Consider the following 22,521-nt stretch of genomic DNA (forward strand, 5'->3'; position numbering starts at 1 on the left):
ACCAGGGCAGAACAGCAATGGCTTTTCACCTGCTTGTTTAAGGTGTGGAGTGACAGCACACCTTTGTGTTTACATTATTGTGTGTAGTGTAATGAATGCTCAGTCACACTTTCTATTACATGCATTATTATTATTATTACTACTACTCAGTCTAAATGAGATGAGCATGAGATTAGACTCACTTCAGGTCCACCAAGATGTCCTTAGTGACGTTCTTCTTCTTACAGGAGCTACTCTTTATCGTCACACTGTACTGGATGTTGTGGAAGCTCACAGTGGCTCCGTGCTGCCGTGCGACCGGATCTTTGGTGATGACTCTTTGTCTAGACGTCCCATTCACATGGCCCACGTCCTCAGTCACGTGAATGCGGATATGATTCTCTTGAGCCTCCATCTCATGAGGCTTTCACTCTGCATAAATATATATATATATAGTTTAAAAAAAGGTAGTGTTAACGGATATGATAATCAAGCATGATAATAGATCATAGAGACTTAGTTCCTCAGAGTGCAAAAGTTTGCACACCCTTAGGACAAACTGAAAAAGACTTTAAAGCAATTTACTTTAGAAGATATTTAGAGTTAGGTTTCATGGAGGTTTCTTCATTATTACAGGTAACAAAAAATGGTCAAATGGTGCATGGAGCCTATCCTTGGGGAGTTGGGGCAGAAGGCGGGGGACACCCTGGATGGGGTGCTAACCCATCGCAGGGCACAATCGCACACACAATCAAGAACACTATGGACGATTTGGAAATGCCAACCAGCCTACAATGCATGTCTTTGGACTGGGGTAGGAAACCCATGAAACACCGGGAGAACATACAAACTCCACACACAAGGGAGGTGGGATTTTAAGATCCATAATAAGAGGGAAAAAATAAATGATGTTAGAAGTTTGTACCCCCTGATTAACTTCATAATGCCTTCCAACATGTCTTGTATCCTCTGATCATTCAGATCGCCTCAATTACTATTTTTCCTGACTTCCTATTTTTCTGTTAATTCGGCCTTTGGTTTTGAACTGTCGTCACGCCACATTTCTTTCGCAGCTAACAACAAACATTATCAGAACATTAGTTAAGCTGCTTCCACACTTTATTCACAATTTTCCAACCATCAAGGCATCTTTTACATGTAATCCAATGGGAAGTGGAAATTTCTATGACAAATTGAATTGAAAATATTTCATTGCCAATATTTCAAAGATGCAATATCATTAAAAATAACACCGTCCACCAGTACGTGATGTAGCATCTCTCTTGACCTATTGCGTGCTACATTCAGTTTGCATAAGCAACTCAAATTCTACCATGCCGTGCATATTAAGACGATTCAAACAAGACTAATGACACCGTCCAGACACAGAGAGATCATCAACAGAAAAAGATTATTATTCAAATGTGTGCCACAGTAATTTGTTGGAATGATGGCGTGTTTTATTCCTGAACACAATAGGTGCACGTTGTAGTTTTTTTGAGTTATCAAGGTTTTCATTAAACTCATTCAATTCAAATGACCAGTCAAACAGGCTGATAACTATAAGAACTAGTAATAAAATATAACACTGAAATCATTCAATCAATCAATTAATTAATTTCACAGAAAAAAGACTAAACTAAATTATATGTTATACGAATTATATAAATGATAAAATTATTATAAAAATGTGTAAAAAAAAAAAGAATACAAGTGCAATAATTCAAATAATATATAAACATAAAGGTAAATGTAATGTGCCAGTAAAAGTAAGGAAAATAAACTAAAAACTAGTTAAAAGCTGAAATGAATAAATATGTTCTGACAATTCAATGATAACGTTCCACATCTTCCACATCTGCACAAACAAAATGCTGTTTCATCACTCTTTTTAATGTTTCCTACATGGAACACTAGAGATAATTAGCACATGATTTGGAACATAGATGATCAGGCATTCAGAGACGTATGAAGGCTTCATGTTATTAAGAGATTGTAATAACTAGTAAATAATATTTCATAGCCAGTGGAGTGATGCTAAAACGAATAAAAATATAATCACAGACCCAACAGATATAAAAGAACACATCTGAATTAAAAGAGGAGAGATAAAGGTTAAAGACAAGGTCGTTCCTGATGTCATATGTCTTCCATATGACTAACAAATGATAGTTAATTTATAATTGAGGAGAATAAATCGAATAAATCACCTTCCTTTAGTGTTTCTTGCTATGATCTGTGAACACTTCAGCTAATCTCAGGTCGCTCCTGCAAACCGCAAACAGCATTCCACATTAAACAATGTTGATTCTCATCAGTATTAATGACGATTGGAAGAGATTGACGTCATTCTTCTATTTGGAGGTGAGCAGCATGTACTCTGCTTTTGACATATGCAAGTTACCATCACAAGCCCACTTTGTACCACTGCAATTACCTTTTTTTTCATTATTTAATATTCCTTTGCATAAATGTTGTATAAAATAAGTAAAATATTTAATTATTCAGCTATTTTATTTTTGTTTAATAATAATAATAATAATAATAATAATAATAATAATATATTATGTATAATGCACGCCTTACTGTGCTCACTGAAACCTCAGTACTGTTGCCACTAAGTCTCGCTGCAGGTCTTTTGCAGTTACTCGAAGGTTTTTCACAACCTGCCTTCTAAGAAATCTGCTTGCAGCCGTTAATAGCTTCCTTTTTCAGCTCTATCTAGGTATTTGATGAATTTTCTGCCCCTAACCAGTTCAGGTATTTCATGTATTTTCTGCTCTGTCCAGGTATTTCATGTATTTTCTACCCCTAGCCAGTTCAGGTATTTCATGTGTTACAGCTCAAGCAACTTGTGTTGAACTATTTCAATTGCTTTTCTTTGATCTGTTCATTGCAAACAGCTGAAAGTATGTAAATTTTGACAATAAACCTGATTTGCAATGGGGGTTAAATCATTTTGATTGCAACTGTATCTTTTTTAAGTGAGAAAAAAAGTCAATAAAATTATGAAAATACAGTTGTTTTATTTTTTAAAGTTTATTTTAGTTGTTTTTTTTTTTTAAAGAAAATGGTCAAAAATTATTACCATTACAGACCACATTGTTACACCCCAATTACACAATCTGTCTAGCTATCTCTCAACAGTGTTAAAGTACCCGAATGAAATTATTCATATTATTAAAATGATTTAAATTAAAAAAAAATTATTTGTATCATTTTAGAGTGTAGAGTGTAGAGAGAAAAAATAAATAAAAATAAATAAATAAAAAGCAAGAACGATCAAATGGCTCCACATACTTTTTAAATCTGTTAACTTTGTAGGAAACTATTAATGTGTATAAATATCATGCCGCTCCTGTTTTCCTGCCATCTCATTAAGAAGGCTTTATTTGTCACATATACATTACAGCACAATGAGCACAGGGTCAGCCATGATAATGAACCTCTGGAGCAGATAGGGTTAAGGGCCTTGCTCAAGGGCCCAATTGTGGCCAGCAGTGGTGGCTCAACGATTAAGGCTCTGGGGCTTGAACAGGTTGGGGGTTCAAACCCCAGAGCCTTAATCGCTGAGCCACCACTGGCCTAAGATTAAGATGCTATTAAAGGAAAAAAAATCTATATTAAATATAAAATTTATATGGTAAAATCTGCATTAACGGTAGAAATAATAAGTTCTCCAAAGCAAAATAATATCAGAATAATGATCTGCATTACCAGTCTAACATTATTTCTCCAAAGGATGTCAGAATAAAAGTACAAAATTAATCTTTGTACCAAAAATAGTGTTGTATCAAAATTTGCCTGTTACCCAAACAATTAATATTTAACATAGAAACAGATACTCACATACATTAACCAGTTGAAGGACGAAAGTAAGACACCGGGCCCGTGAGTGAGAGGCAAGGGTCCAAGTTTATTGTTGCATGAGATCACACAGTTGAGATGTCCCAAGGGTGATCTAAAAAAACCAGAGCTGAAGCTCTTCTATTTATACGGTTTTCTTATGGTCAGGATGAACCAGAGACCAATATGTTTAGAGTTACCTGTCCTGGAACATTATGTATGTTAACCCTTATCTCACAGGTGCAGCTTGGCTCCAAAATATATTTTGCCTTGTTTCACTCTTTAAAAATAACCTGACCTTGTTTGTGTCGCCTCCTGACTGGATTTTCCTTGAAAAAGGACACTTTCAAACACACCATCTCTACATTATGAGTAAGTTTTATGTTCGTTCTACATTTCTTTTTTTTTCGTTTTTTTTTTTTTTATAGTGCTTGCATGTACATTACCCTATAATAGTTTTTCATGAAACAGAATATGAAACAGAATATGAAACAGATTAATTTCTGTTTTCTGCATACACACCAATCCAGTGTGTGTGTATGTCTCTTGTGTGTTGACCTTCTGCCTGCGTGCAGACGTACTCCACCTACGCTCTGAGGCCTGCCGCACTAATCAAATACATGTATTGTTATCCCCCTGGTTATCTGTGTGTTGTGTCTTAGGTGAACATCTGTTCTTATAGTCCACTAGCCCAGTGAATTCTGAATAAAATTACATATTACTCATACTAGGTCTCCCTCATGTTTATTTCATGTATATTTTATATACAACAATAGATATTTTAGTCTTTGACCCATATAGATATACAGTAATTATTAATTATACAGATTTCACAAGTTATGCTTATGTAACAAATATAATAAAAAAAAAAGTCAAAGTCTACAAATGATCAGTAATAAAAGCAATCCTGAGTGTGTATATCAGTTTTGTCCCCCTTCATAAATCTCAAAAATTAATCTCCATCTAGAGACATCTAGAAATATCAAGTTACAGGAGAAAAAGTTGTACACACCTGGAACCTGTAATCACAGTTTCTTCTTCATTATCCTGGCGTCGTCATCATCATCATCATCATCATCATCACAGCTGACAGTTTAAGAATGGGTTGGAATGTCTGAAGACTTGCGACATGCGAGTGCGAGTTATTGGCGTGGTCCATTCTTGCTTAATGTACACATACGACCAGTTAACGGACTGTAAATAAAGTTCAGGAGGAAGGAACCACATAATCTTCATTTTCATGTCTCTCTCACAGGAAGCTATGAAACTGATTAAATAACCTCTGACGTCGAGTTTTGAGGTCATTAATACCACGTGAAGCAAGATTTCACTGAATATTTCATTTTATTAGACACAGATGATTAATGTTTCTTACAAAACAGAGACAGTAAAAGGCACAGTGACTGTCTTACACTTTTCTTCAAATGTTCACATTTTATTTCAACAGAGCATGGAGTGATGATAACGATGACAGAGTGATACATCACTTGTAGGGACTGCTGGCTCAAATTTAGCCTATTACCTGAAGACACTTAAAAATTCAACATAGAAGCAAATACTCACATCTGCAAACCCAGTTGGAGATAGAAAAATAAGACACCAGCCGTGAGTGAGAAGAAGCAAGGTTCCAGATTTATTGGTTCCGTTCCACCACACGAGATCCTCACCGATGAGAATTCTCAGAAGTGATCTGACACCTGGAGTTCAAGCTCCATTAATTATACTGTATTTACACAGTAAATAACCAATATATTTTAGAATGACTATGATATCAATACCAATAGGGTTAAAAAGAGCTCATCTACATTACCATGATGTTTAAGAAAAGGCTTATCAAATTTACCATGATGTTTTGAAAGAGGCTTATCAAATTTACCATTATGTTTTGTAAGAGGATTGAAAGTGGGAGAGAGAGAAAACAACTTAGAGAGACCTTGGTCTCACTATTATCTCGCGGGGGGGTGGGGGGGGGCAACTTGACGCAGCTACCCTTATAAATGGCTCCTGTCGGTTTTCTCTTAAAAATTAAGGCCTTCGTCTGTATTACTCCTGACTTTTTCCTGTGAGACAAGACTCTTCCCCACTTCCAAGTATATTATGAGTAAGTTTCTTTCACATTTTTCTGTATTTCTGGTTTATAATTTATTTGCTCTACCTTTCTGTTTCATATATGGTTATACTGCTTGCAAGTGTTTTACTCTACTCCATACTTCATAATATCATTATATTATCCTTATAATATCTTAATACTCCTTTTATTATTTATTATTTATAAGTTATAGTGTTCATTTATTTTATTTCTTTTATTAATTTTCTTATATATCCTTTTATTATTCTTATAAAGTTATAATGTTCTGCTTTCCTTCTGGCGGCACAGGCCTCTGTGTGTGTGTGTGTGTGTGTTATGTCTGCACGCCTGCCCTTGACTGTACGAGAGTGTGTGTGTTTCTCAGCCTGCACTCCTCAGCTCTTATATTTCTCTGTGACTAATAAACCATAGTGTGTTACTCTTAAAGATCTTAAAGTGTGAATCCAATTCATAAATATCCGCCTAATACCGCTTCTGTGTGTCTAGGTGCCCGTCGTCATTTTTCCTTCTCTCCTTTACTGGAGGGGCTGGATTTGGATCTGAACTCTCACTATCAGCTCGCGCATCTCACTGCTGACATCATGGTGCTACTTGACGTTCTTCGCAGCACCCCCTCTGGAAATGGAAATGCGGGGTTCCCCCCCCCCTCAGATACAGAATCCACAGAATCCACCCCGCGAATGTGTGTATTAACACCTCTACACAAACAGACCCTCTGCCTGACCCTCCCTCCAGCTTTCAGTCTGAGGATGATGTCACCTTCTCTGATCTGGGCTCTGACCATTCTTTCCTCTTCTCACCTGTCAGTCCGCCATACTCTCAGTATTCTCCTTATTTCACCCTTGCTAGCTATCCCATGTCCCCAGGACGCACCCCATTTTCTTACCCCTACCGCTCTCCTCAGGATTACACACCCACCAGTCCTGTGAATTTTCAATAAAATTACATATTACTCATACTAGGTCTCCCTCGTGTTTATTTCATGTCATTTTTATCCACAACAGGACGATGAGTTGATTCCTGCACATTTCCCCCTGATCTAAAACAATCAGTTAAAATCGAAAGGGATTGAGATTGAGCACTGCATTAAACACTCTCTCTACCAGTTAGACTGTGCATTAAATGTATAGAGCGGACGTATGTTTAGTACCGAGGGCTCTGAGAGGAAGCAGGAACAGTAAAATGGAGGAAAAACACGAAGACATATAACAAACAAGCTTGGTCTGAAAAGTTACCAGTTGCCAAAACACTGGTAGACCATCTGTGCCGGCTGTTATGTATTTGTAGAAAGGAAACACTTTTGAAGTTTGAACGTTCTGATACTGATCCTTCATCATCAGTCGTCACCCCCCCCCCGTCCTTTCTACCTAATTTGGTCTTGTCCAATTCGCAGTCACTAGCCAGCTCTTCTCTACCATAGAACAGCTACAACCCGGGGAAGGTGTAACACTAACACATGCTTCCTCCAAGCTTCCTTCTGAACTGCTGCGTCACAGGGCAGTGCAACACATTCGGAGGAGGAAAGCGCTATCCGCCCTCTTCTGCATACATGAGCTCACAGATGCCCATGACTGACTGACTAGTGCCCTTCTGATTGACACCATCCAACTGTACTCTCTTGGGCACCTGGCCACAGATTCTGAATTCCAACTCACGATCTCCTAACAAGAGATTGAGCGCTTTTCTGGTGTGCTTCTTGAGCAATCTAAAACATGTATTGATCGGTTTAGTAACATAATAAGCAAACTGAAAAGTAACTAATCAGTTGGTTAGTCTGTCCAGCTCAGACTGTGTTTTGGCAGAAGGTAGCTGGTCAGTTTTGGATTAAACATCAAATTACTTCTGTGGTAATTATCAGTTTGTGTAACTAATCTATCAGAAAATACTAGACCTGGTGACTGAATGTGGTAGATGTATTAGAATTTTGGACATGTTATGCATGTGTAGCTCCCTATGTGTATGATCTATGTGTAATCCTTCTGTCAAGAAATGAACAGACTGAGGTTTGTGAAATAATTGAACTATTTATTGGCTACGTTGTTGAGAAAAACATTGTGATGTGTAAAACATTTCTACAGTCCTTCAAGGCTGTATGATGTCGTTGTTCTCTTTTACTGAAAGAAAGGTCAAAACCATCGGTGTTATTCGTTGTGGAGACTGAAGTGACAGTATGTCTGAAGAAAATGAAAATATGTATTACATATCCTACCTTCTAACCAGGTTATTTTAAGGGTGAAAAAACCTTTTTTAAAGACGGTGTTTAAGTTTAAGTCACTAACCAAAGTAAGTATACAAACTGAAGCTATGATAAAAGAACAAAAACAATGAACCTTTCTCAAAGGAATTCCTAAATCCTCTGACCAAGTATATGGCTGTACCATCTGTCTATTAAACAAATGCCAGTCCTTCATGCTGAAAAAGAAGGATCAAAATATAATACCAGTAGTTTGGCACTGTGACTCAAAAAGTTGTTTTATATCTGACATCTGAAAGCTAACTACTGTCCCCAACTGCTGTACAATACTGATAATGCTCTTACAGTTAAGAGGGCTGAATGGCAGACCTTGTTAAACAATATTTTATGTTTCTTCCTCATAATGTGTTATATTTTATAAATATATTCTTATATATCTTATATTACTTTTTGCCTTTTCTTATACGTTGAAATGGGAGAAGAGGGGATCGATGCTGGTGCGAAGGTGATCCTGCACAAGGACATGTCCTTGTAACTGTAAGTGACGAGTCAACTTAATCCTTCACATGGTATTCATAAGGTGCCATAAGTTTCTGCTTCTCTATGGGTCATGCTGAAGTTTGAACAAAATGGTTTGACTTAATATCCGCAGCAGCAGTGTACAAGTCATTTCTTCCTAATTTGTTTATTAACTTTTATTGTATGCCTAAATATATATATATTGTCGCGACGGACTGACAGCCGGCGCGCATAATAAGAAAGTCGCTCCTTCCCCGACTGCCGCGCAGGCACGAAGCGGACAGCCTCGTGCCAAACACACCATCAGCCGGAAGGACCGTCACGGTGAGGCGGGACCGTCGACGCTACACCGGCCGGCGATTGGGAAATTCCATCACTCAGGCGACGGCGGAAGAGTATAAAAGGACGCTCTTCCGCCCGTGCGAGGAGGACGGCTAAGATACGGACTACGTGCGCGTGGGAATGAGATAATGAAGTCATGGCCACTAGCGAGTCCAAACGGGCAATCATTCAAAAAAGTTACTATAATAATCATAAAAAGCTGTGGTCTGCACTGAAAGGCTTCTTCATCAGGAGATGTTGTGCTATTACAAAATGCAAATCAGGACAAGTAGTAAAATATTTAAACAGAATATTATTGTATTTTCAAGTACAAGATGCACCCTCCTAAATTGCATCTGCTTAGTCAAGTAAAAACAAATAAACAATATACACGTTATTTCAGCAGCTAAGACGCAATAGTCTATAGGATAGTAACAGTGTAGCCTAATTCAAATGAGGTGACTCCTGAGATATGCAAGAGTCCTGGGATGAGCACAGGATAGTCTCATGGTTGCAGCAGTAGTTCACAGGTACATACAGTATCCGATTGATCTTATTCACTGACGCAAGGGTGAGACTTGGGTATAAACTGTTTTAGCTCCACCTATCAAATAAATTATTCATATAGTAATATAGTGTGTTCGAAACAAATACAAGTGCTCTGTGTCACTGTTTAATGTTAGGATATTTACAGGCTTTACAGATTTTAGACACAAGTTGTAAGTGGAGAAATGGTGGATTTGTTTATAAGAATGTAGCACTGCATATACTATTAAAAGGTGAATAAAAATTGCCTTTATAATGGAATGAACTATCGCATGTGGTATCGGTGGCCATCCCTCACCTCTCTTTCTCATCCTTCCTCTCAGGTGTGTGGTCCACGGTGAGTTTAAGTGCCTTGCCCTTCCAGCAGAGCATGGCACAACTGTCTCCCACACTGGCCACCACCAGTTCAATGCCGTCCCACAGCAGTGCCACCATAGCCGTAGATACACACAAACACACATCAACAACACTGTTGTGTTTGCACACACTGTTGTATTCACACAGGTCGCTACGCTCGCTCACACACAGCTTTGATGAACTCCATAGAAAAATACTAGGAGAGAGGAAGTGTTCAGGGATACTTCCAAAAGAGAGTATGGGGAAAGAAAAAAAAAAAAACATTACACATGCAGGATAAAATAATATCTTAGGTAGAGAAAATTACTAAGAGAGAAAGAAAAGAACATGATTGCAAGTACAGCATGCCAAACTGCAGAGGAACGAACATGTGTTGAATGTGATTGCTGAACATGTGTTTGAATGTGATTGGTTAATTCTGAGTGTAACAGGTATGGAAAAAATTCCATAAATTTAATGTGTAGAATTACACAAAAGGAGATGTGTTACCGTTGTGGCTGTCTGTTTGTCTGAGTATTTTTCCTTTCCTAGACTACAACCAGTTACATGAGCACAGTCACATGCTCCATTATAAATGGGTGTGCACACTTGTGCAACCAGGTTATTGCAATTTTTTCTTTTTTTCCTGCCTAAACCTAGTTCTATTTGCTTTTCATTTGAGTTTCGATGGTTTCTATTTCGCATACAAAGTGGGAAAAAAAAAGGTCGGACATGATTTCAGCTGTTTTCTCACAAAAACCTGCAATTCTAAGAGGGGTGTGTAGACTTTTATATCTATTGTATAGCCTAAATGTATCTAATAAACTAACAAGTAAGTGCAGTTTCTTTCTTCAGTATCCATTGTGTGACAAACACAACAAACCCTTAACACATCTTTAGTCAGCACTTTAGTCGTTTTTGTGTTTTCCAGTTATGTGAGGACAAAAAGGAAGTAGCTAGGAGAGACTTGGAGGAAGAGAGAGATTCAGAAAGAAAGGGAGAGAAAGTTGAGGAAGCCACGCAAGGACCCGCTGGACCAATCTAGCTCCTTGCCTTCCAGAAAGGTAGCGCGGAGCTGCCGCTCTTATGGGTTCTTAGCTGAGTCCGAAGCTGTCATAACACGCACACACACACACACAAAGGGCAAGGTTGTACATTGCAGGCACCAAGGCCATGATCGGGCCACACAGTACAAGAGTGACATAGTGAGAGTTAATTATACCTAATGTTTCAATTTGCAGGGCTTGTGTAGGTCTATTTTATAGCTTTTGAAACTAACTGGCTAAATCAATAATGAAAAAGTATACACCTTCACTCTTTAAGGTAGAATGTTTAATATTACAAATACACTATTCTAAACATAGTGTTCACAGCATTCGTGAGAAAGGACAACTGTGTGAACCCAAACAGCAAAAGCAGAAGCTTTGCCTATGCATCACTGAGCAGGCTTTTTTAAAATTTCTTTTCAGGATGTACCAATTCAACTACTGTTTAATTATAAAATTAGTGCATTCATTCATTAAACCCTTCTGGTGCGAATTACTCCAAGTGAGACTGGTTGAAAATTGCCACTGAATTGGTCAGTGAAGAAATCAGCGTTCAGGTGTTTTTATAAGTCTTATACCACAGCACTGTTGAATTCTCGAATCTGACTTGTCAGAAGGCTTAACAACGGTATTGTAGTTCTGGCTGCTATACAAAGGTTTATTTCGATTTTATGGAAGGAGTCTCCAGTGTCAGTGGTAAAGCTGTTCCCTTACGTTCTTCTTAAGCTGTCATATACAGGAGAGTCCTCAGTATAGAGGGCTTTACAGTTTCTCTGTAACAATGAATAAGCTGCAAATTTTTCAACTTCAAGACTGAGGGGTAAAAAAACCAACAGAAGAAGGTGTAAACTGTATACAGCTGTCATATCACAAGTGATAACAGGTAATAACTTGTTTTGGCGATGTTCCACATAATTAAATGACTATACTAACTATGAACAGATTATATATATATATATATATATAAGGGAATTTAGTCAGCGGTGGGCAGAACACAGACACACAGGAGGCTGCCTCGGGTGAACACGTGGGGAATTTTATTTACAAAAGTCCGTGAGAGTGTGTGTGTATGTGTGTGTGCACAAGGGTGGCCATGAGATTAAGTGCTCAGTCTTCGTGGAGCTGCCGGCATTGTGCTGGGGTTTTCCCGAGTGGTGGGGATCCTTTTTTTTTCATCAGGCAGTGCCGTGGGTGCAGTCAGGGGGCGGGGTCTCCGATCACATCGGTCTCGTCGGAAAAAAACACAACTGACGGTAGTACACCGCCAACCCCAAGAAGGCACGTACCTGTTTTTTTGACGTAGGTCACTGCCTCAGTTTCCTTTGTCTGGGGCTTGAGTAAGCCCCGGCCAATACGGTACCTGAGGTACTGTGCCTAGATTCTTCAGGACCTCCCACAGGTGGAACAGGTGATCCGACCAAGTGGAGGAGTGGATGACCACATCGTCCAGGTTGGCGGCCGCGAAGGCACGATGGGGTCGCAGGACAATGTTCATCAGCCACTGGAACGTCGCAGGTGGTCCATGTAGCCCGAAGGGGAGAACCCGGTACTGCCAGTGGCCGTTCGCCATGCTGAAGGCCGTGTTCGGTCTCACCTCTGGGGCCAGCGCCACTTGCCAGTACCCCTTTGTTAGGTCTAGGGTGGAGATGAACCGAGCCCTCCCAATCGCTCCACTAGGTCATCCACCCAGGGGAGGGGATAGCTGTCAAACTCCGAGACCTGGTTTAGCTTCCGGAAGTAGTTGCAGAGGCGCATACTGCCGTCGGGCTTTGGTACAACTACGATAGGGCTGGACCATGGGCTGTTGGACTCCTCTATGATGTTGTCTCGCAGCATCCGGCTGACCTCCTCCTCGATAGCCCTACGGTGGGCCTCCAGGACTCGATAGGGCTGCTGCTGCACCACCACTCCCGGGTGAGTCTTGATTTCATGCCACAAACATTTCCCAACCTCTTTCCTCTGGACCTAAATCATACCACAGCAACCTCCGTTTCTCTGTACAGCCGGCGCGACTACACTGAAAACCCTTTAACCTGCTACTTGTAAACAAGTGACACTGATACCTCTGCTATGTTCCTAAATTTATCTCATATGACCGCTATCAAACACAAAGAACAACAAGGCATTGCTGACCTTTTGGATAAGCCCTGCACACTGCCATACTAGTTATTTTATTTATTTATTTTTTGGCCAAGCACTCCACCTTTCCCCCTCAGCCCCTCTCTCTTTCAGCTTGTAATGATGACGTGATAAATACAGACTCAATAACACCTTTCTTTTTTTTTTGTCTTTAATTAATTTTATTCATTTTCATGTGATTCATTTTCATGTGATTCATTTTCATGTGATTCATTTTCATGTGATTCATTTTCATGTGATTCATTTTCATGTGATTCATTTGCTGATTTGCTAGTAAGTCCACAAAATCTAGGTGAAGTAATGCAATGACAATATCTTCAATCAAAATCCGAATACTGTAGAGCTGGAACGCCGAGTGCAAGAAAATAAAAATAATAGAAGAGCGAAAAAGACGCCGCTGTGTAGGTGATGCAGTTCACCCCGATATCACGAGTTTAACATAGTCTCCTGCTTCCTCCGCTAAAATAAAGTCCTTCTGGACACCGATATATGTAACGTGAAGCCGAGCTGGGTGAAGTATTCCATAGCGAGCGCCCTCAATACCACGAAGTTGATGCCGAACCTCATTAAATGCAGGCCTGGGCTATCTTGGCTGTGTAGTCAGGGAAAACGGAGATGGTCAAATCCCTCGTTTTAATCCGCTGGAGCTCTCTCGCACGGCGTAAAATGTCAACACAGTCACTGTGATGGTGGAATCTGCACACAATAGCTCGTGGTCGTTCACCAGGCTTGGGCTTTGGCTGAAGGGTCCGGTGGGACCGGTCCAAAACCGGCTCCTTCTCCAGACCAAACGCCTCTTTTAACAGTTGTACATGTGTCAGTGCCCTCTGGAACTCCAACTATCCTAATGTTATTATGCCGTGACCTTGACTCCAAATCCTCACATTTATTCTCTAATCAACCGGAGAGAGCGTGCTCCATTTCCCCAACAGTATCTTTCAGTGTTGATATGTTTTCATGGCCTGCAGGTCAAGCTGGATAGTAGACAGAGCACCCCCGAGAGTCTCCTGGAGCTTCTGGAGATCCTTTTTAAAAATATCGGCGATGTCCTTCCTCAGTAAAGCCAGCAACTCAAGCCTGAGTGCAGCGAAATCAGGGTCACCGCTCGGCAACGTGGATTCAGGGGGAGAAGGGGGCTCGTTCAAGGCGCGCACACTAGGCCTCAGTTGTGTCTGAATGCTACCACGGGTTTTCGTGTTCTTTCCAGGCATTTTAACGTGCCACAAAGTTAAAAGTGCAAATAAGGAAACAGAGTAGAATAAGTCAAAATATATTGTATGACCAAAAAGTGCAAATTTATTACAATTTTAATCGAAATCAGCAGGAGCCTCCAACTTTGCGTCCTACTCCATCGGATTCCGAATTCCGAATCAATAACACCCTTCTAAGAAAGACACGATTAAGGGATTCGATCTTTCGGTCACATGCACAAGATGTGCGCAGAGAAATACAAAGATTTCATCATGAATTTTTATGTTCGTTATTATGGCGTGTGTGTTTTTAAAATGCTCAATGAAAACCATGAACTGTAACGGCTGGATTTCATTCCCTTTCAACAGGGAGTACGACGTCGCGTTTACGTGGCTTCTTGACAGAGGTTTATCAACATGGTACTCTTCAATTTCTTCTTCATACGCCCTCAGGGCTTCACCATGAGTAAGTGTGAGTAAAAAAACTCTGGTTAATCTATTCTCTTCACTCGCTGACTTTGTAAATCAGTCGAGCGCTTCAACACGACCTTACTCCGACGTCCTGTTTCAGAAGGAAATATGTCAACACACAGAATCAACTAAAGAGCTCTAAAGCCTTGGAAACGTCTTAAAGTATCACTCAATTTTCAGTAACCACTTTATCATGATCAGGGTCATGGTGGATCCGAAACCTATCCCAGGAACACTAGGCACACATGTAGATGATCGAGAGAAACCAATCTGCCGACCACCATGTTTCTGAGAGGTGAGAGGAAACCTGGAGGAGTCCCACATGGGCACGTATGAACATGCATAGAAACTCTACACAGACAGTGTCCAGGACCGAATCTGGGACTTTTGGAGCTGTGTATATACATATATATATACACACACACACACACACACACACACACACACACACATATATATATATATATAGTGTAGGGAGTTAGCTCGGGGGAAGGGCAGAGCACAGACCCACAAGAGACAGATTGCAGTCACAATGGGTGGTTTTATTTATCTTAGTGTGAGCTGTCCGTCGTGAGGGGGCGGGGGTGTGTGAGTGTGTGGGGGTGTCGTGGGGGTGTGGCTGTCGTGTGACCTTCTCGGGGGCGTGTCGGGGTTCCTGAGACGAGGGTGTGGGTCTCCCGTGCCGTCATCCACCGGTGCGTGCGTTCTCACCAGCCGGCGGTCTCGTCCGCGCTCGCACCTTCGGAGAGAGAAGGGGAGAGAGAGAGAGAGAGAGAGAGAGAGAGAGAGAGAGAGAGAGAGAGAGATTAGCGGTCGGAGTGAGTCAATCTTGCCGTCGTGCTCAATGTTAGCGCGCCTGTATGCCGCTGAAGAGCTCGCATGGAGTCTGTCTCTTCGCCGTCGTTTCCTTCTCTCTCGTACGGCCGGAAGCGCGTCCTTTTATCCTCCTCCTTCTTCGCCTGAGTGGTGGAATCTTCCCGACGAATTCCCCAATCGCCGGCCGGTGTAGCGTCAACGGTCCTGCCCCACCGTGACGGTCCTTCCGGCTGATGGCGTGTTTGGCCCGAGGCTGTCCGCTTCGTGCCGGTGCGGCAGCTGGGGAAGGAGCGACTTTCTTCTCCTGCGCGCCGGCTGTCGGTCCGTTGCGACAGTACCCCCCCCTCAGCTCCGAGCCTACTGCCGCTCGGTGGTGGGCCCAGAGTGCGTCTCGTCGAGAGAGCCCATCTGCGTTGCCATGCTGGGCCCCCGCCCAGTGCTTAACCTGGAACGGGAAATCTTGCAAGGCGAGAAACCAGCGTGTTACCCGGGTGTTTGTGTCCTTGGCTTTGGCCATCCACTGCAGGGGGGCATGGTCAGTTACGAGGACGAAGTGCCGGCCAGCCAGGTAGTACCGCAGCTCCTCGATGGCCCACTTTATCGCCAGGGCCTCTCGCTCGACGGCTTCGTATTTCTTCTCTGCGGGGGATAACTTCCGGCTGATGTAGAGGACCGGATGTTCTTCCCCGTCGAAGATTTGCGAGAGGATGGCGCCAAGCCCGGTCTCGGACGCATCAGTGTGCACGGTGAATGGGAGGTCGAAGTCCGGATTACGCAGTACCGGCGCGCTGGTGAGGGCCCCTTTCAGGGCCTGGAAGGCCCTCTCTGCGTCGGCTGACCACCTGACCCGGTCTGGCTGGCCCTTCTTGGTGAGATCTGAGAGGGGGGAAGCTACAGCAGAGAAGTTAGGCACAAACCTCCGGTAGTACCCCGCCAACCCCAAGAAGGCCCGTACCTGTTTCTTTGAAGTGGGACGAGGGTAGTCCTTTACGGCCTCGATTTTCTTCGCCTGTGGTTTCAGCATTCCCCGGCCGATGCGGTACCCCAGGTACTGGGCCTCAGTCAGCCCTAGGTGGCACTTCTTGGGGTTGGCCGTCAGGCCGGCCTCCCGGAGCGCCTTCAGGACCTCCCTAAGATGGAACAGGTGGCCGGCCCATGTGGAGGAGTGGATGACTACGTCGTCCAGGTAGGCAGCGGCAAACGTGCGGTGGGGCCGCAGGAGGATGTCCATCAACCGCTGGAACATGGCGGGTGCCCCGTGTAGCCCAAAGGGGAGAACCCGGTACTGCCAGTGGCCGGTGGCCGTGCTGAAGGCCGTCTTGGGTCTGGCCTCTGGCGCCAGCGCAACTTGCCAGTAGCCCTTGGTCAGGTCCAAGGTGGAAATGAACCGGGCCCTCCCCAGCCTTTCGACGAGGTCGTCCACTCTGGGGAGGGGGTAGCTGTCGAACTCGGACACCTGGTTCAGTCTCCGGAAGTCGGTGCACAGCCGCATGCTCCCGTCCGGCTTTGGCACGACGACGATGGGGCTGGACCAGGGGCTGCTGGACTCCTCTATCAGTCGCACCTGGGCCCAGCAGTGCTTCAGACGGTCGTCCTCCTTCTGCTCCCGTCCGAACTTCCCCTCCCGGTTCACCTGGGAAAAGACAGACCACAGAGGATTAGTGGGTTGGGGGGTCTTACCTTCCGTGGAGGTCTCTCCGCCATCCTCTCCTCTTCGTGCGTTGCCGCGGCCTCTGGGGCTCGGCTGTCGGTCCCATCGGGAATCCTGGCCAGTCCCGTCCAAGGAGCAGGGGCACCAGGAGCTCGGGGATCAGGCCCACCTGGAGGGGCCAGACCCCGGCTTCGCCCTGGATCTGGACCTCGGCTGCGGGAACTTCCCGGGTGTCCCCATGGACGCAGGTTACGGTGAGAACCCCCCCCAGGCGACGCCCCTTGGGTAGAATGGAGGGCCGGGCGAGGGTCACCGTGCTCCCGGTGTCCAGCAGGGCGGTTACCGGGTTCCCCTCGACCCACACCGTCAGGGAGGGGGCCTCCGGCGGCTGTTGTAGATGGAGGGCGCAGCCCGCTAACCATGGCTTCGAAGGCGGCCGGGCAGGTTCCCTCTCCGGCTCCGTAGGCATGGGCTCATCCAGGGGGGTTCCACCAACGGGCGACCTTTGGCGAGTCCTCCAGGTGCGGGGGCGGGACGGGCGGTCGGCCCGGGGCCCAGGGGCCCCAAGGGGCCGGTCGCGGGGCTGCTGCTCATCTCGGCCGAGCTCCAGGGTGGCCATGGTTCGCTCCAGGGCTGTTAGGAGCTCCTGGGGCATAGTCGGTGCGTGCGCCCCCACGGCCTGACGTTCTGTCCAGGGTAATGCCCTCAGAAAACGGTCGACAGCCACTTTTTCCGCCACCTCCGCGGCAGTATGCTGATCCGGCCGGAGCCACCTTTTGGTTATCCGGATGAGGGTGTTTAGCTGGCCGCGTGGTCGGGCCCCCGGTCGATAAGCCCAGTGATGGAACTCTGTCGCCGCCTGGTAGGGGGTTCACCTACACCATGCCAGGACTCCCTCCTTCATTGCCGTGTAGTCGGCAGCTTCCTCTGGCTCAAGGGCATAGTAGGCCGCCCGTGCCTCTCCCGTGAGCAGTGGGCCGAGGGCGCGAGGCCAGTCGTCACGATCCCATCCCTCCCGGCGGGCAATTCAATTCAATTCAATTCAATTCAATTTTATTTGTATAGCGCTTTTTACAATAGACATTGTCTCAAAGCAGCTTTACAGAAATATCAACATGGTATACAGATATTAAAGGTGCGAATTTATCCCAACTGAGCAAGCCACTGAGTGGCGACGGTGGCAAGGAAAAACTTCCTAAGATGTTTTAAGAGGAAGAAACCTTGAGAGGAACCCGACTCAGAAGGGAACCCATCCTCATCTGGGTAACAACAGATAGTGTGAAAAAGTTCATTATGGATTTATATGAAGTCTGTATGGCCTTAGGAGCAGCCGTAGTCCCAGCAGTCTGGAATTAGAGAAGATTTGAGCTCCATCCAGAAGCAGAAAGGATCTGGGTCTCTAGTATCTCCATAAATTCATGTGGGGCTCGGCGAAAGGAGAGAGGGAGAAAAAAGATAATTATGACTGCGAAGTAGTAGAACAGAATCTAGTCAGGGTAGGCTTGAGTAAACAAATACGTTTTAAGCCTAGACTTAAACACTGAGACTGTGTCTGAGTCCCGAACACTAATAGGAAGACTGTTCCATAACTGTGGGGCTCTATAAGAGAAAGCTCTTCCCCCTGCTGTAGCCTTCACTATTCGAGGTACCGTCAAATAGCCTGCATCTTTTGATCTAAGTAGGCGTGGCGGATTATATAAAACCAAAAGGTCGCTTAGATATTGTGGGCGAGACCATTTAGTGCTTTATAGGTTAATAAAAGTATTTTATAGTTAATGCGAGATTTTACTGGAAGCCAATGCAGTATTGATAATATCGGTGTGATATGGTCGTACCTTTTAGTTCTAGTTAGGACTCTAGCAGCTGCATTCTGGACTAACTGGAGCTTATTTATATTCCCACTGGAACATCCAGACAGTAAGGCATTACAGTAATCTAATCTAGAGGTGACGAATGCATGAACTAGTATTTCCGCATCATGTAGTGACAATATGTTTCTTATTTTAGAAATATTTCTGAGATGAAAGAAGGCTATCCTAGTAATATTATCTACATGAGCATCAAATGATAGGCTGGAGTCAATAATCACTCCAAGGTCTTTAACTGCTGCACATGATGAAACAGAAAGACCATCCAGAGTAACCATGTGATCAGAAAGATTACTTCTAGCTACACGTGGGCCTAATAAAAGTATTTCTGTTTTATCAGAATTAAGTAGAAGGAAGTTAGTTAACATCCAATGTCTAATGTCCTTTACACAATCCTCAACTTTACTAAGCTTCTGTCTGTCCTCTGGCTTCGCTGAAACATACAACTGTGTATCATCAGCATAACAGTGGAAGCTAATTCCATGTTTACGAATAATTTGACCTAGGGGTAGCATATATAAAGTAAAGAGCAGTGGGCCTAAAACAGAACCCTGTGGAACTCCAAAAGTAACCTCAGTACGCATGGAGAATTCACCATTTACATCTACGAACTGATAACGATCGGTCAGATAAGACCTGAGCCAGGAGAGGACTGTTCCCTTAATACCAACAACATTTTCTAATCTATCAAGGAGAATAGTGTGATCTATAGTATCAAAAGCTGCACTAAGGTCGAGTAACACAAGCAGAGAGACACAACCCTGATTGTAGGTCAGTAGAAGGTCATTTACTACTTTAACTAATGCTGTCTGTGCTATGATGAGGTCTAAACCCTGACTGATACATTTCATGAATGTTATTCCTATCCAAGTACGAGCATAACTGCTTTGCTACAACCTTTTCTAAAATCTTAGAGATGAAGGGGAGATTTGATATTGGTCTATAGCTGGACAATTGAGACGGGTCAAGATCAGGTTTTTTAATCAAGGGTTTAATAACTGCTAATTTAAGTGATTTAGGTACATAGCCAGTGCTTAGGGAAGAATTGATTATATTTAGAAGTGGTTCAATTACTCTTGGACAAATCTGTTTAAACAAACATGTAGGTACGGGATCTAGTATGCAAGTTGATGAATTGGCTGAAGAGATTAATGTAGCTAGTTCGGTCTCTCTAAGCGGAGCAAAATACTCTAAACATTGATCTGATATTGCTACATTGTCATGTAATGGGTTTGTTACAGTACTGTCCGGTTTTAATTTAATGGCCTGTATTTCACGTCTAATATTTTCAAGCTTATCGATGAAAAATTTCATAAAATCTTCACTGCTATGTAATGATTGAGTGTTTCTCTCTGTAGTGGTTTTATTCCTAGTTAATTTTGCTACTGTGTTGAAAAGGAATCTAGAATTGTTTTTGTTGTCTCCTATTAAGGTGGAGAAATAGATTTTTCTAGCATCGCCAAGAGATTTCCTATATTTCAGTAGGCTATCCTTCCATGCTGTTTGAAATATCACCAGTTTGGTATGACGCCATTTACGTTCTAATTGTCGAGTTGTCTGTTTTAAGGTTCGCGTTTGATCGTTATACCAGGGTGCTAATTTTTTTTCTCTAATTATTTTCCTTTTGAGTGGAGCCACTCTATCTAGCGTGTAGCGGAGTGTTGACTCCAAGCTTTCAGTCGCCTGATCGAGTTCTATGTGATCGGTGATCCAAATCTAATTGATGTTTCTGCGAGGTTATTTATGAAGCTCGGTGCAGTAGCTTATGTGTAGGTACGTTTTACGTGGTAGCGAGGCGAGGTGGAAATATTATGATCAATTCGTATTATGAACGAGATAAGATAATGGTCTGAGACAACTTCAGACTGCGGAAGAATGATAATATTTTCTATACTTAGTCCGTATGTTAGTATGAGGTCAAGAGTGTGACCACCATTATGAGTAGGCCCGATTACGTTCTGATTAATCCCTACTGAATCTAAGATGGACACAACCGCTAATCTTAGAGGGTCTTCCAGGTTATCAAAATGAATATTAAAGTCTCCGACGATTAATGCTTTATCTACAGACACAACCAGGTTTGAGACAAAGTCTGCAAATTCACTAAGAAATTCAGTATATGGCCCTGGGGGTCTGTAAATAATAATTAGAGGAATTGACTTATTTTTTGTGGCTACATAACTTATACTGGTATAAAGAATTTCAAAAGAATTAAATTTATGCTTAGGTTTTTGTGTGACGACTAGATTTTTACTATGGATGAGACCAACACCTCCTCCTCTACCAGTTGAACGAGGCTGATGTACATAACTGTATCCAGGAGGACTGACTTCATTTAATGCTATGTACTCGTTTGGTTTAATCCAAGTTTCTGTTAAACACATTAAATTACATTCCTGATCAGTAATGATGTCGTTAACAATAAGAGCCTTAGACGCAAGAGATCTAATGTTTAATAGTCCTAGCTTCAGATCAAAAGTGCTGGCTGTGCATTCAATATGATTTAATTTTATGTTAATTAGGTTACGAAGATAGACTTTCCGAGATTTTCTATATATTTGTATAGCTCGGGGAACAGACACAGTCTCTATAGTATGTATTACCGGTGCCGGATTTTTAATTGAACATTGATTATACTGAATGTTGTTATTATTGGAAGATGTACTTACGCTAGGCAGTCACTTGGAGTGTAGCGCCTTGGAAATGTTGTCTGATAGCAGTTCCGCTCCAAGGCTGCTGGGGTGCAGGCCATCAGGACGAAACAACCTAGGACGCTCCCAGAACAGATTCCAGTTATTGACAAACACCAGATTCTGCTCATTACACCAAGAGACTAACCAATCATTTAATGCTAGAAGTCTACTGAACTTTTCTGCTCCACGTCTGTATGTGGGAAGAGGTCCAGAGACGATGATCTTCGCGGTGGAAGAGGGCAATACCCTCGAAGGCCTCGAAGTACGCCTCAAGATCTTCTTCGGGGCCTAGGGGGGGCAGCAGGCGGCAGATCTCACGGGCCGGGTCGGGGAGGGGCACGGAGGCTGCGGGGGTCTCAGTCCTCAGGCCAATCAGCGCCTGGGTTGCGACCTGAAGGCTCTCGGCGAGCTGTTGCGTCACGGCTTGCTGCTGGATGCTGGTCTCCAGCAGGTGTTGCAGTGTGGGATCCATGGGTTGCTTTTCCCCTTTTTTTTTTTTTTTTTCTCTCTCTCAGGGTTTTTTTTTTCTTCTTTTTTTTTTTTTTGTGCTTATTTGTAGGCGAGTCTGTACTCTAGTGCCCGCATCCTCCACCAGTGTAGGGAGTTAGCTCGGGGGAAGGGCAGAGCACAGACCCACAAAAGACAGATTGCAGTCACAATGGGTGGTTTTATTTATCTTAGTGTGAGCTGTCCGTCGTGAGGGGGCGGGGGTGTGTGAGTGCGTGGGGGTGTCGTGGGGGTGTGGCTGTCGTGTGACCTTCTCGGGGGCGTGTCGGGGTTCCTGAGACGAGGGTGTGGGTCTCCCGTGCCGTCATCC

At 43.3% G+C, this 22,521-nt stretch overlaps 1 protein-coding gene across 1 annotated transcript; it reads right to left on the reverse strand.

Annotated features, from left to right (window-relative positions):
• Nucleotides 1–15,108: 15,108 nt before the first annotated feature.
• LOC128606034 (uncharacterized) lies at nt 15,109–18,032 on the reverse strand. The gene is made up of 2 exons (XM_053621992.1): nt 17,173–18,032; nt 15,109–15,415 (listed from the first exon to the last, which is right to left on the reverse strand). The coding sequence occupies exons 1-2, from the start codon at nt 17,796–17,798 to the stop codon at nt 15,223–15,225; spliced, it is 819 nt and encodes a 272-aa protein (XP_053477967.1). The 5' UTR covers nt 17,799–18,032; the 3' UTR covers nt 15,109–15,222.
• Between the last annotated feature and the right edge of the window lie 4,489 nt (nt 18,033–22,521).

This window comes from Ictalurus furcatus, chromosome 3 (genome assembly GCF_023375685.1).
Source record: "Ictalurus furcatus strain D&B chromosome 3, Billie_1.0, whole genome shotgun sequence".
In the NCBI taxonomy this organism is placed as follows: Eukaryota; Metazoa; Chordata; class Actinopteri; order Siluriformes; family Ictaluridae; genus Ictalurus; species Ictalurus furcatus.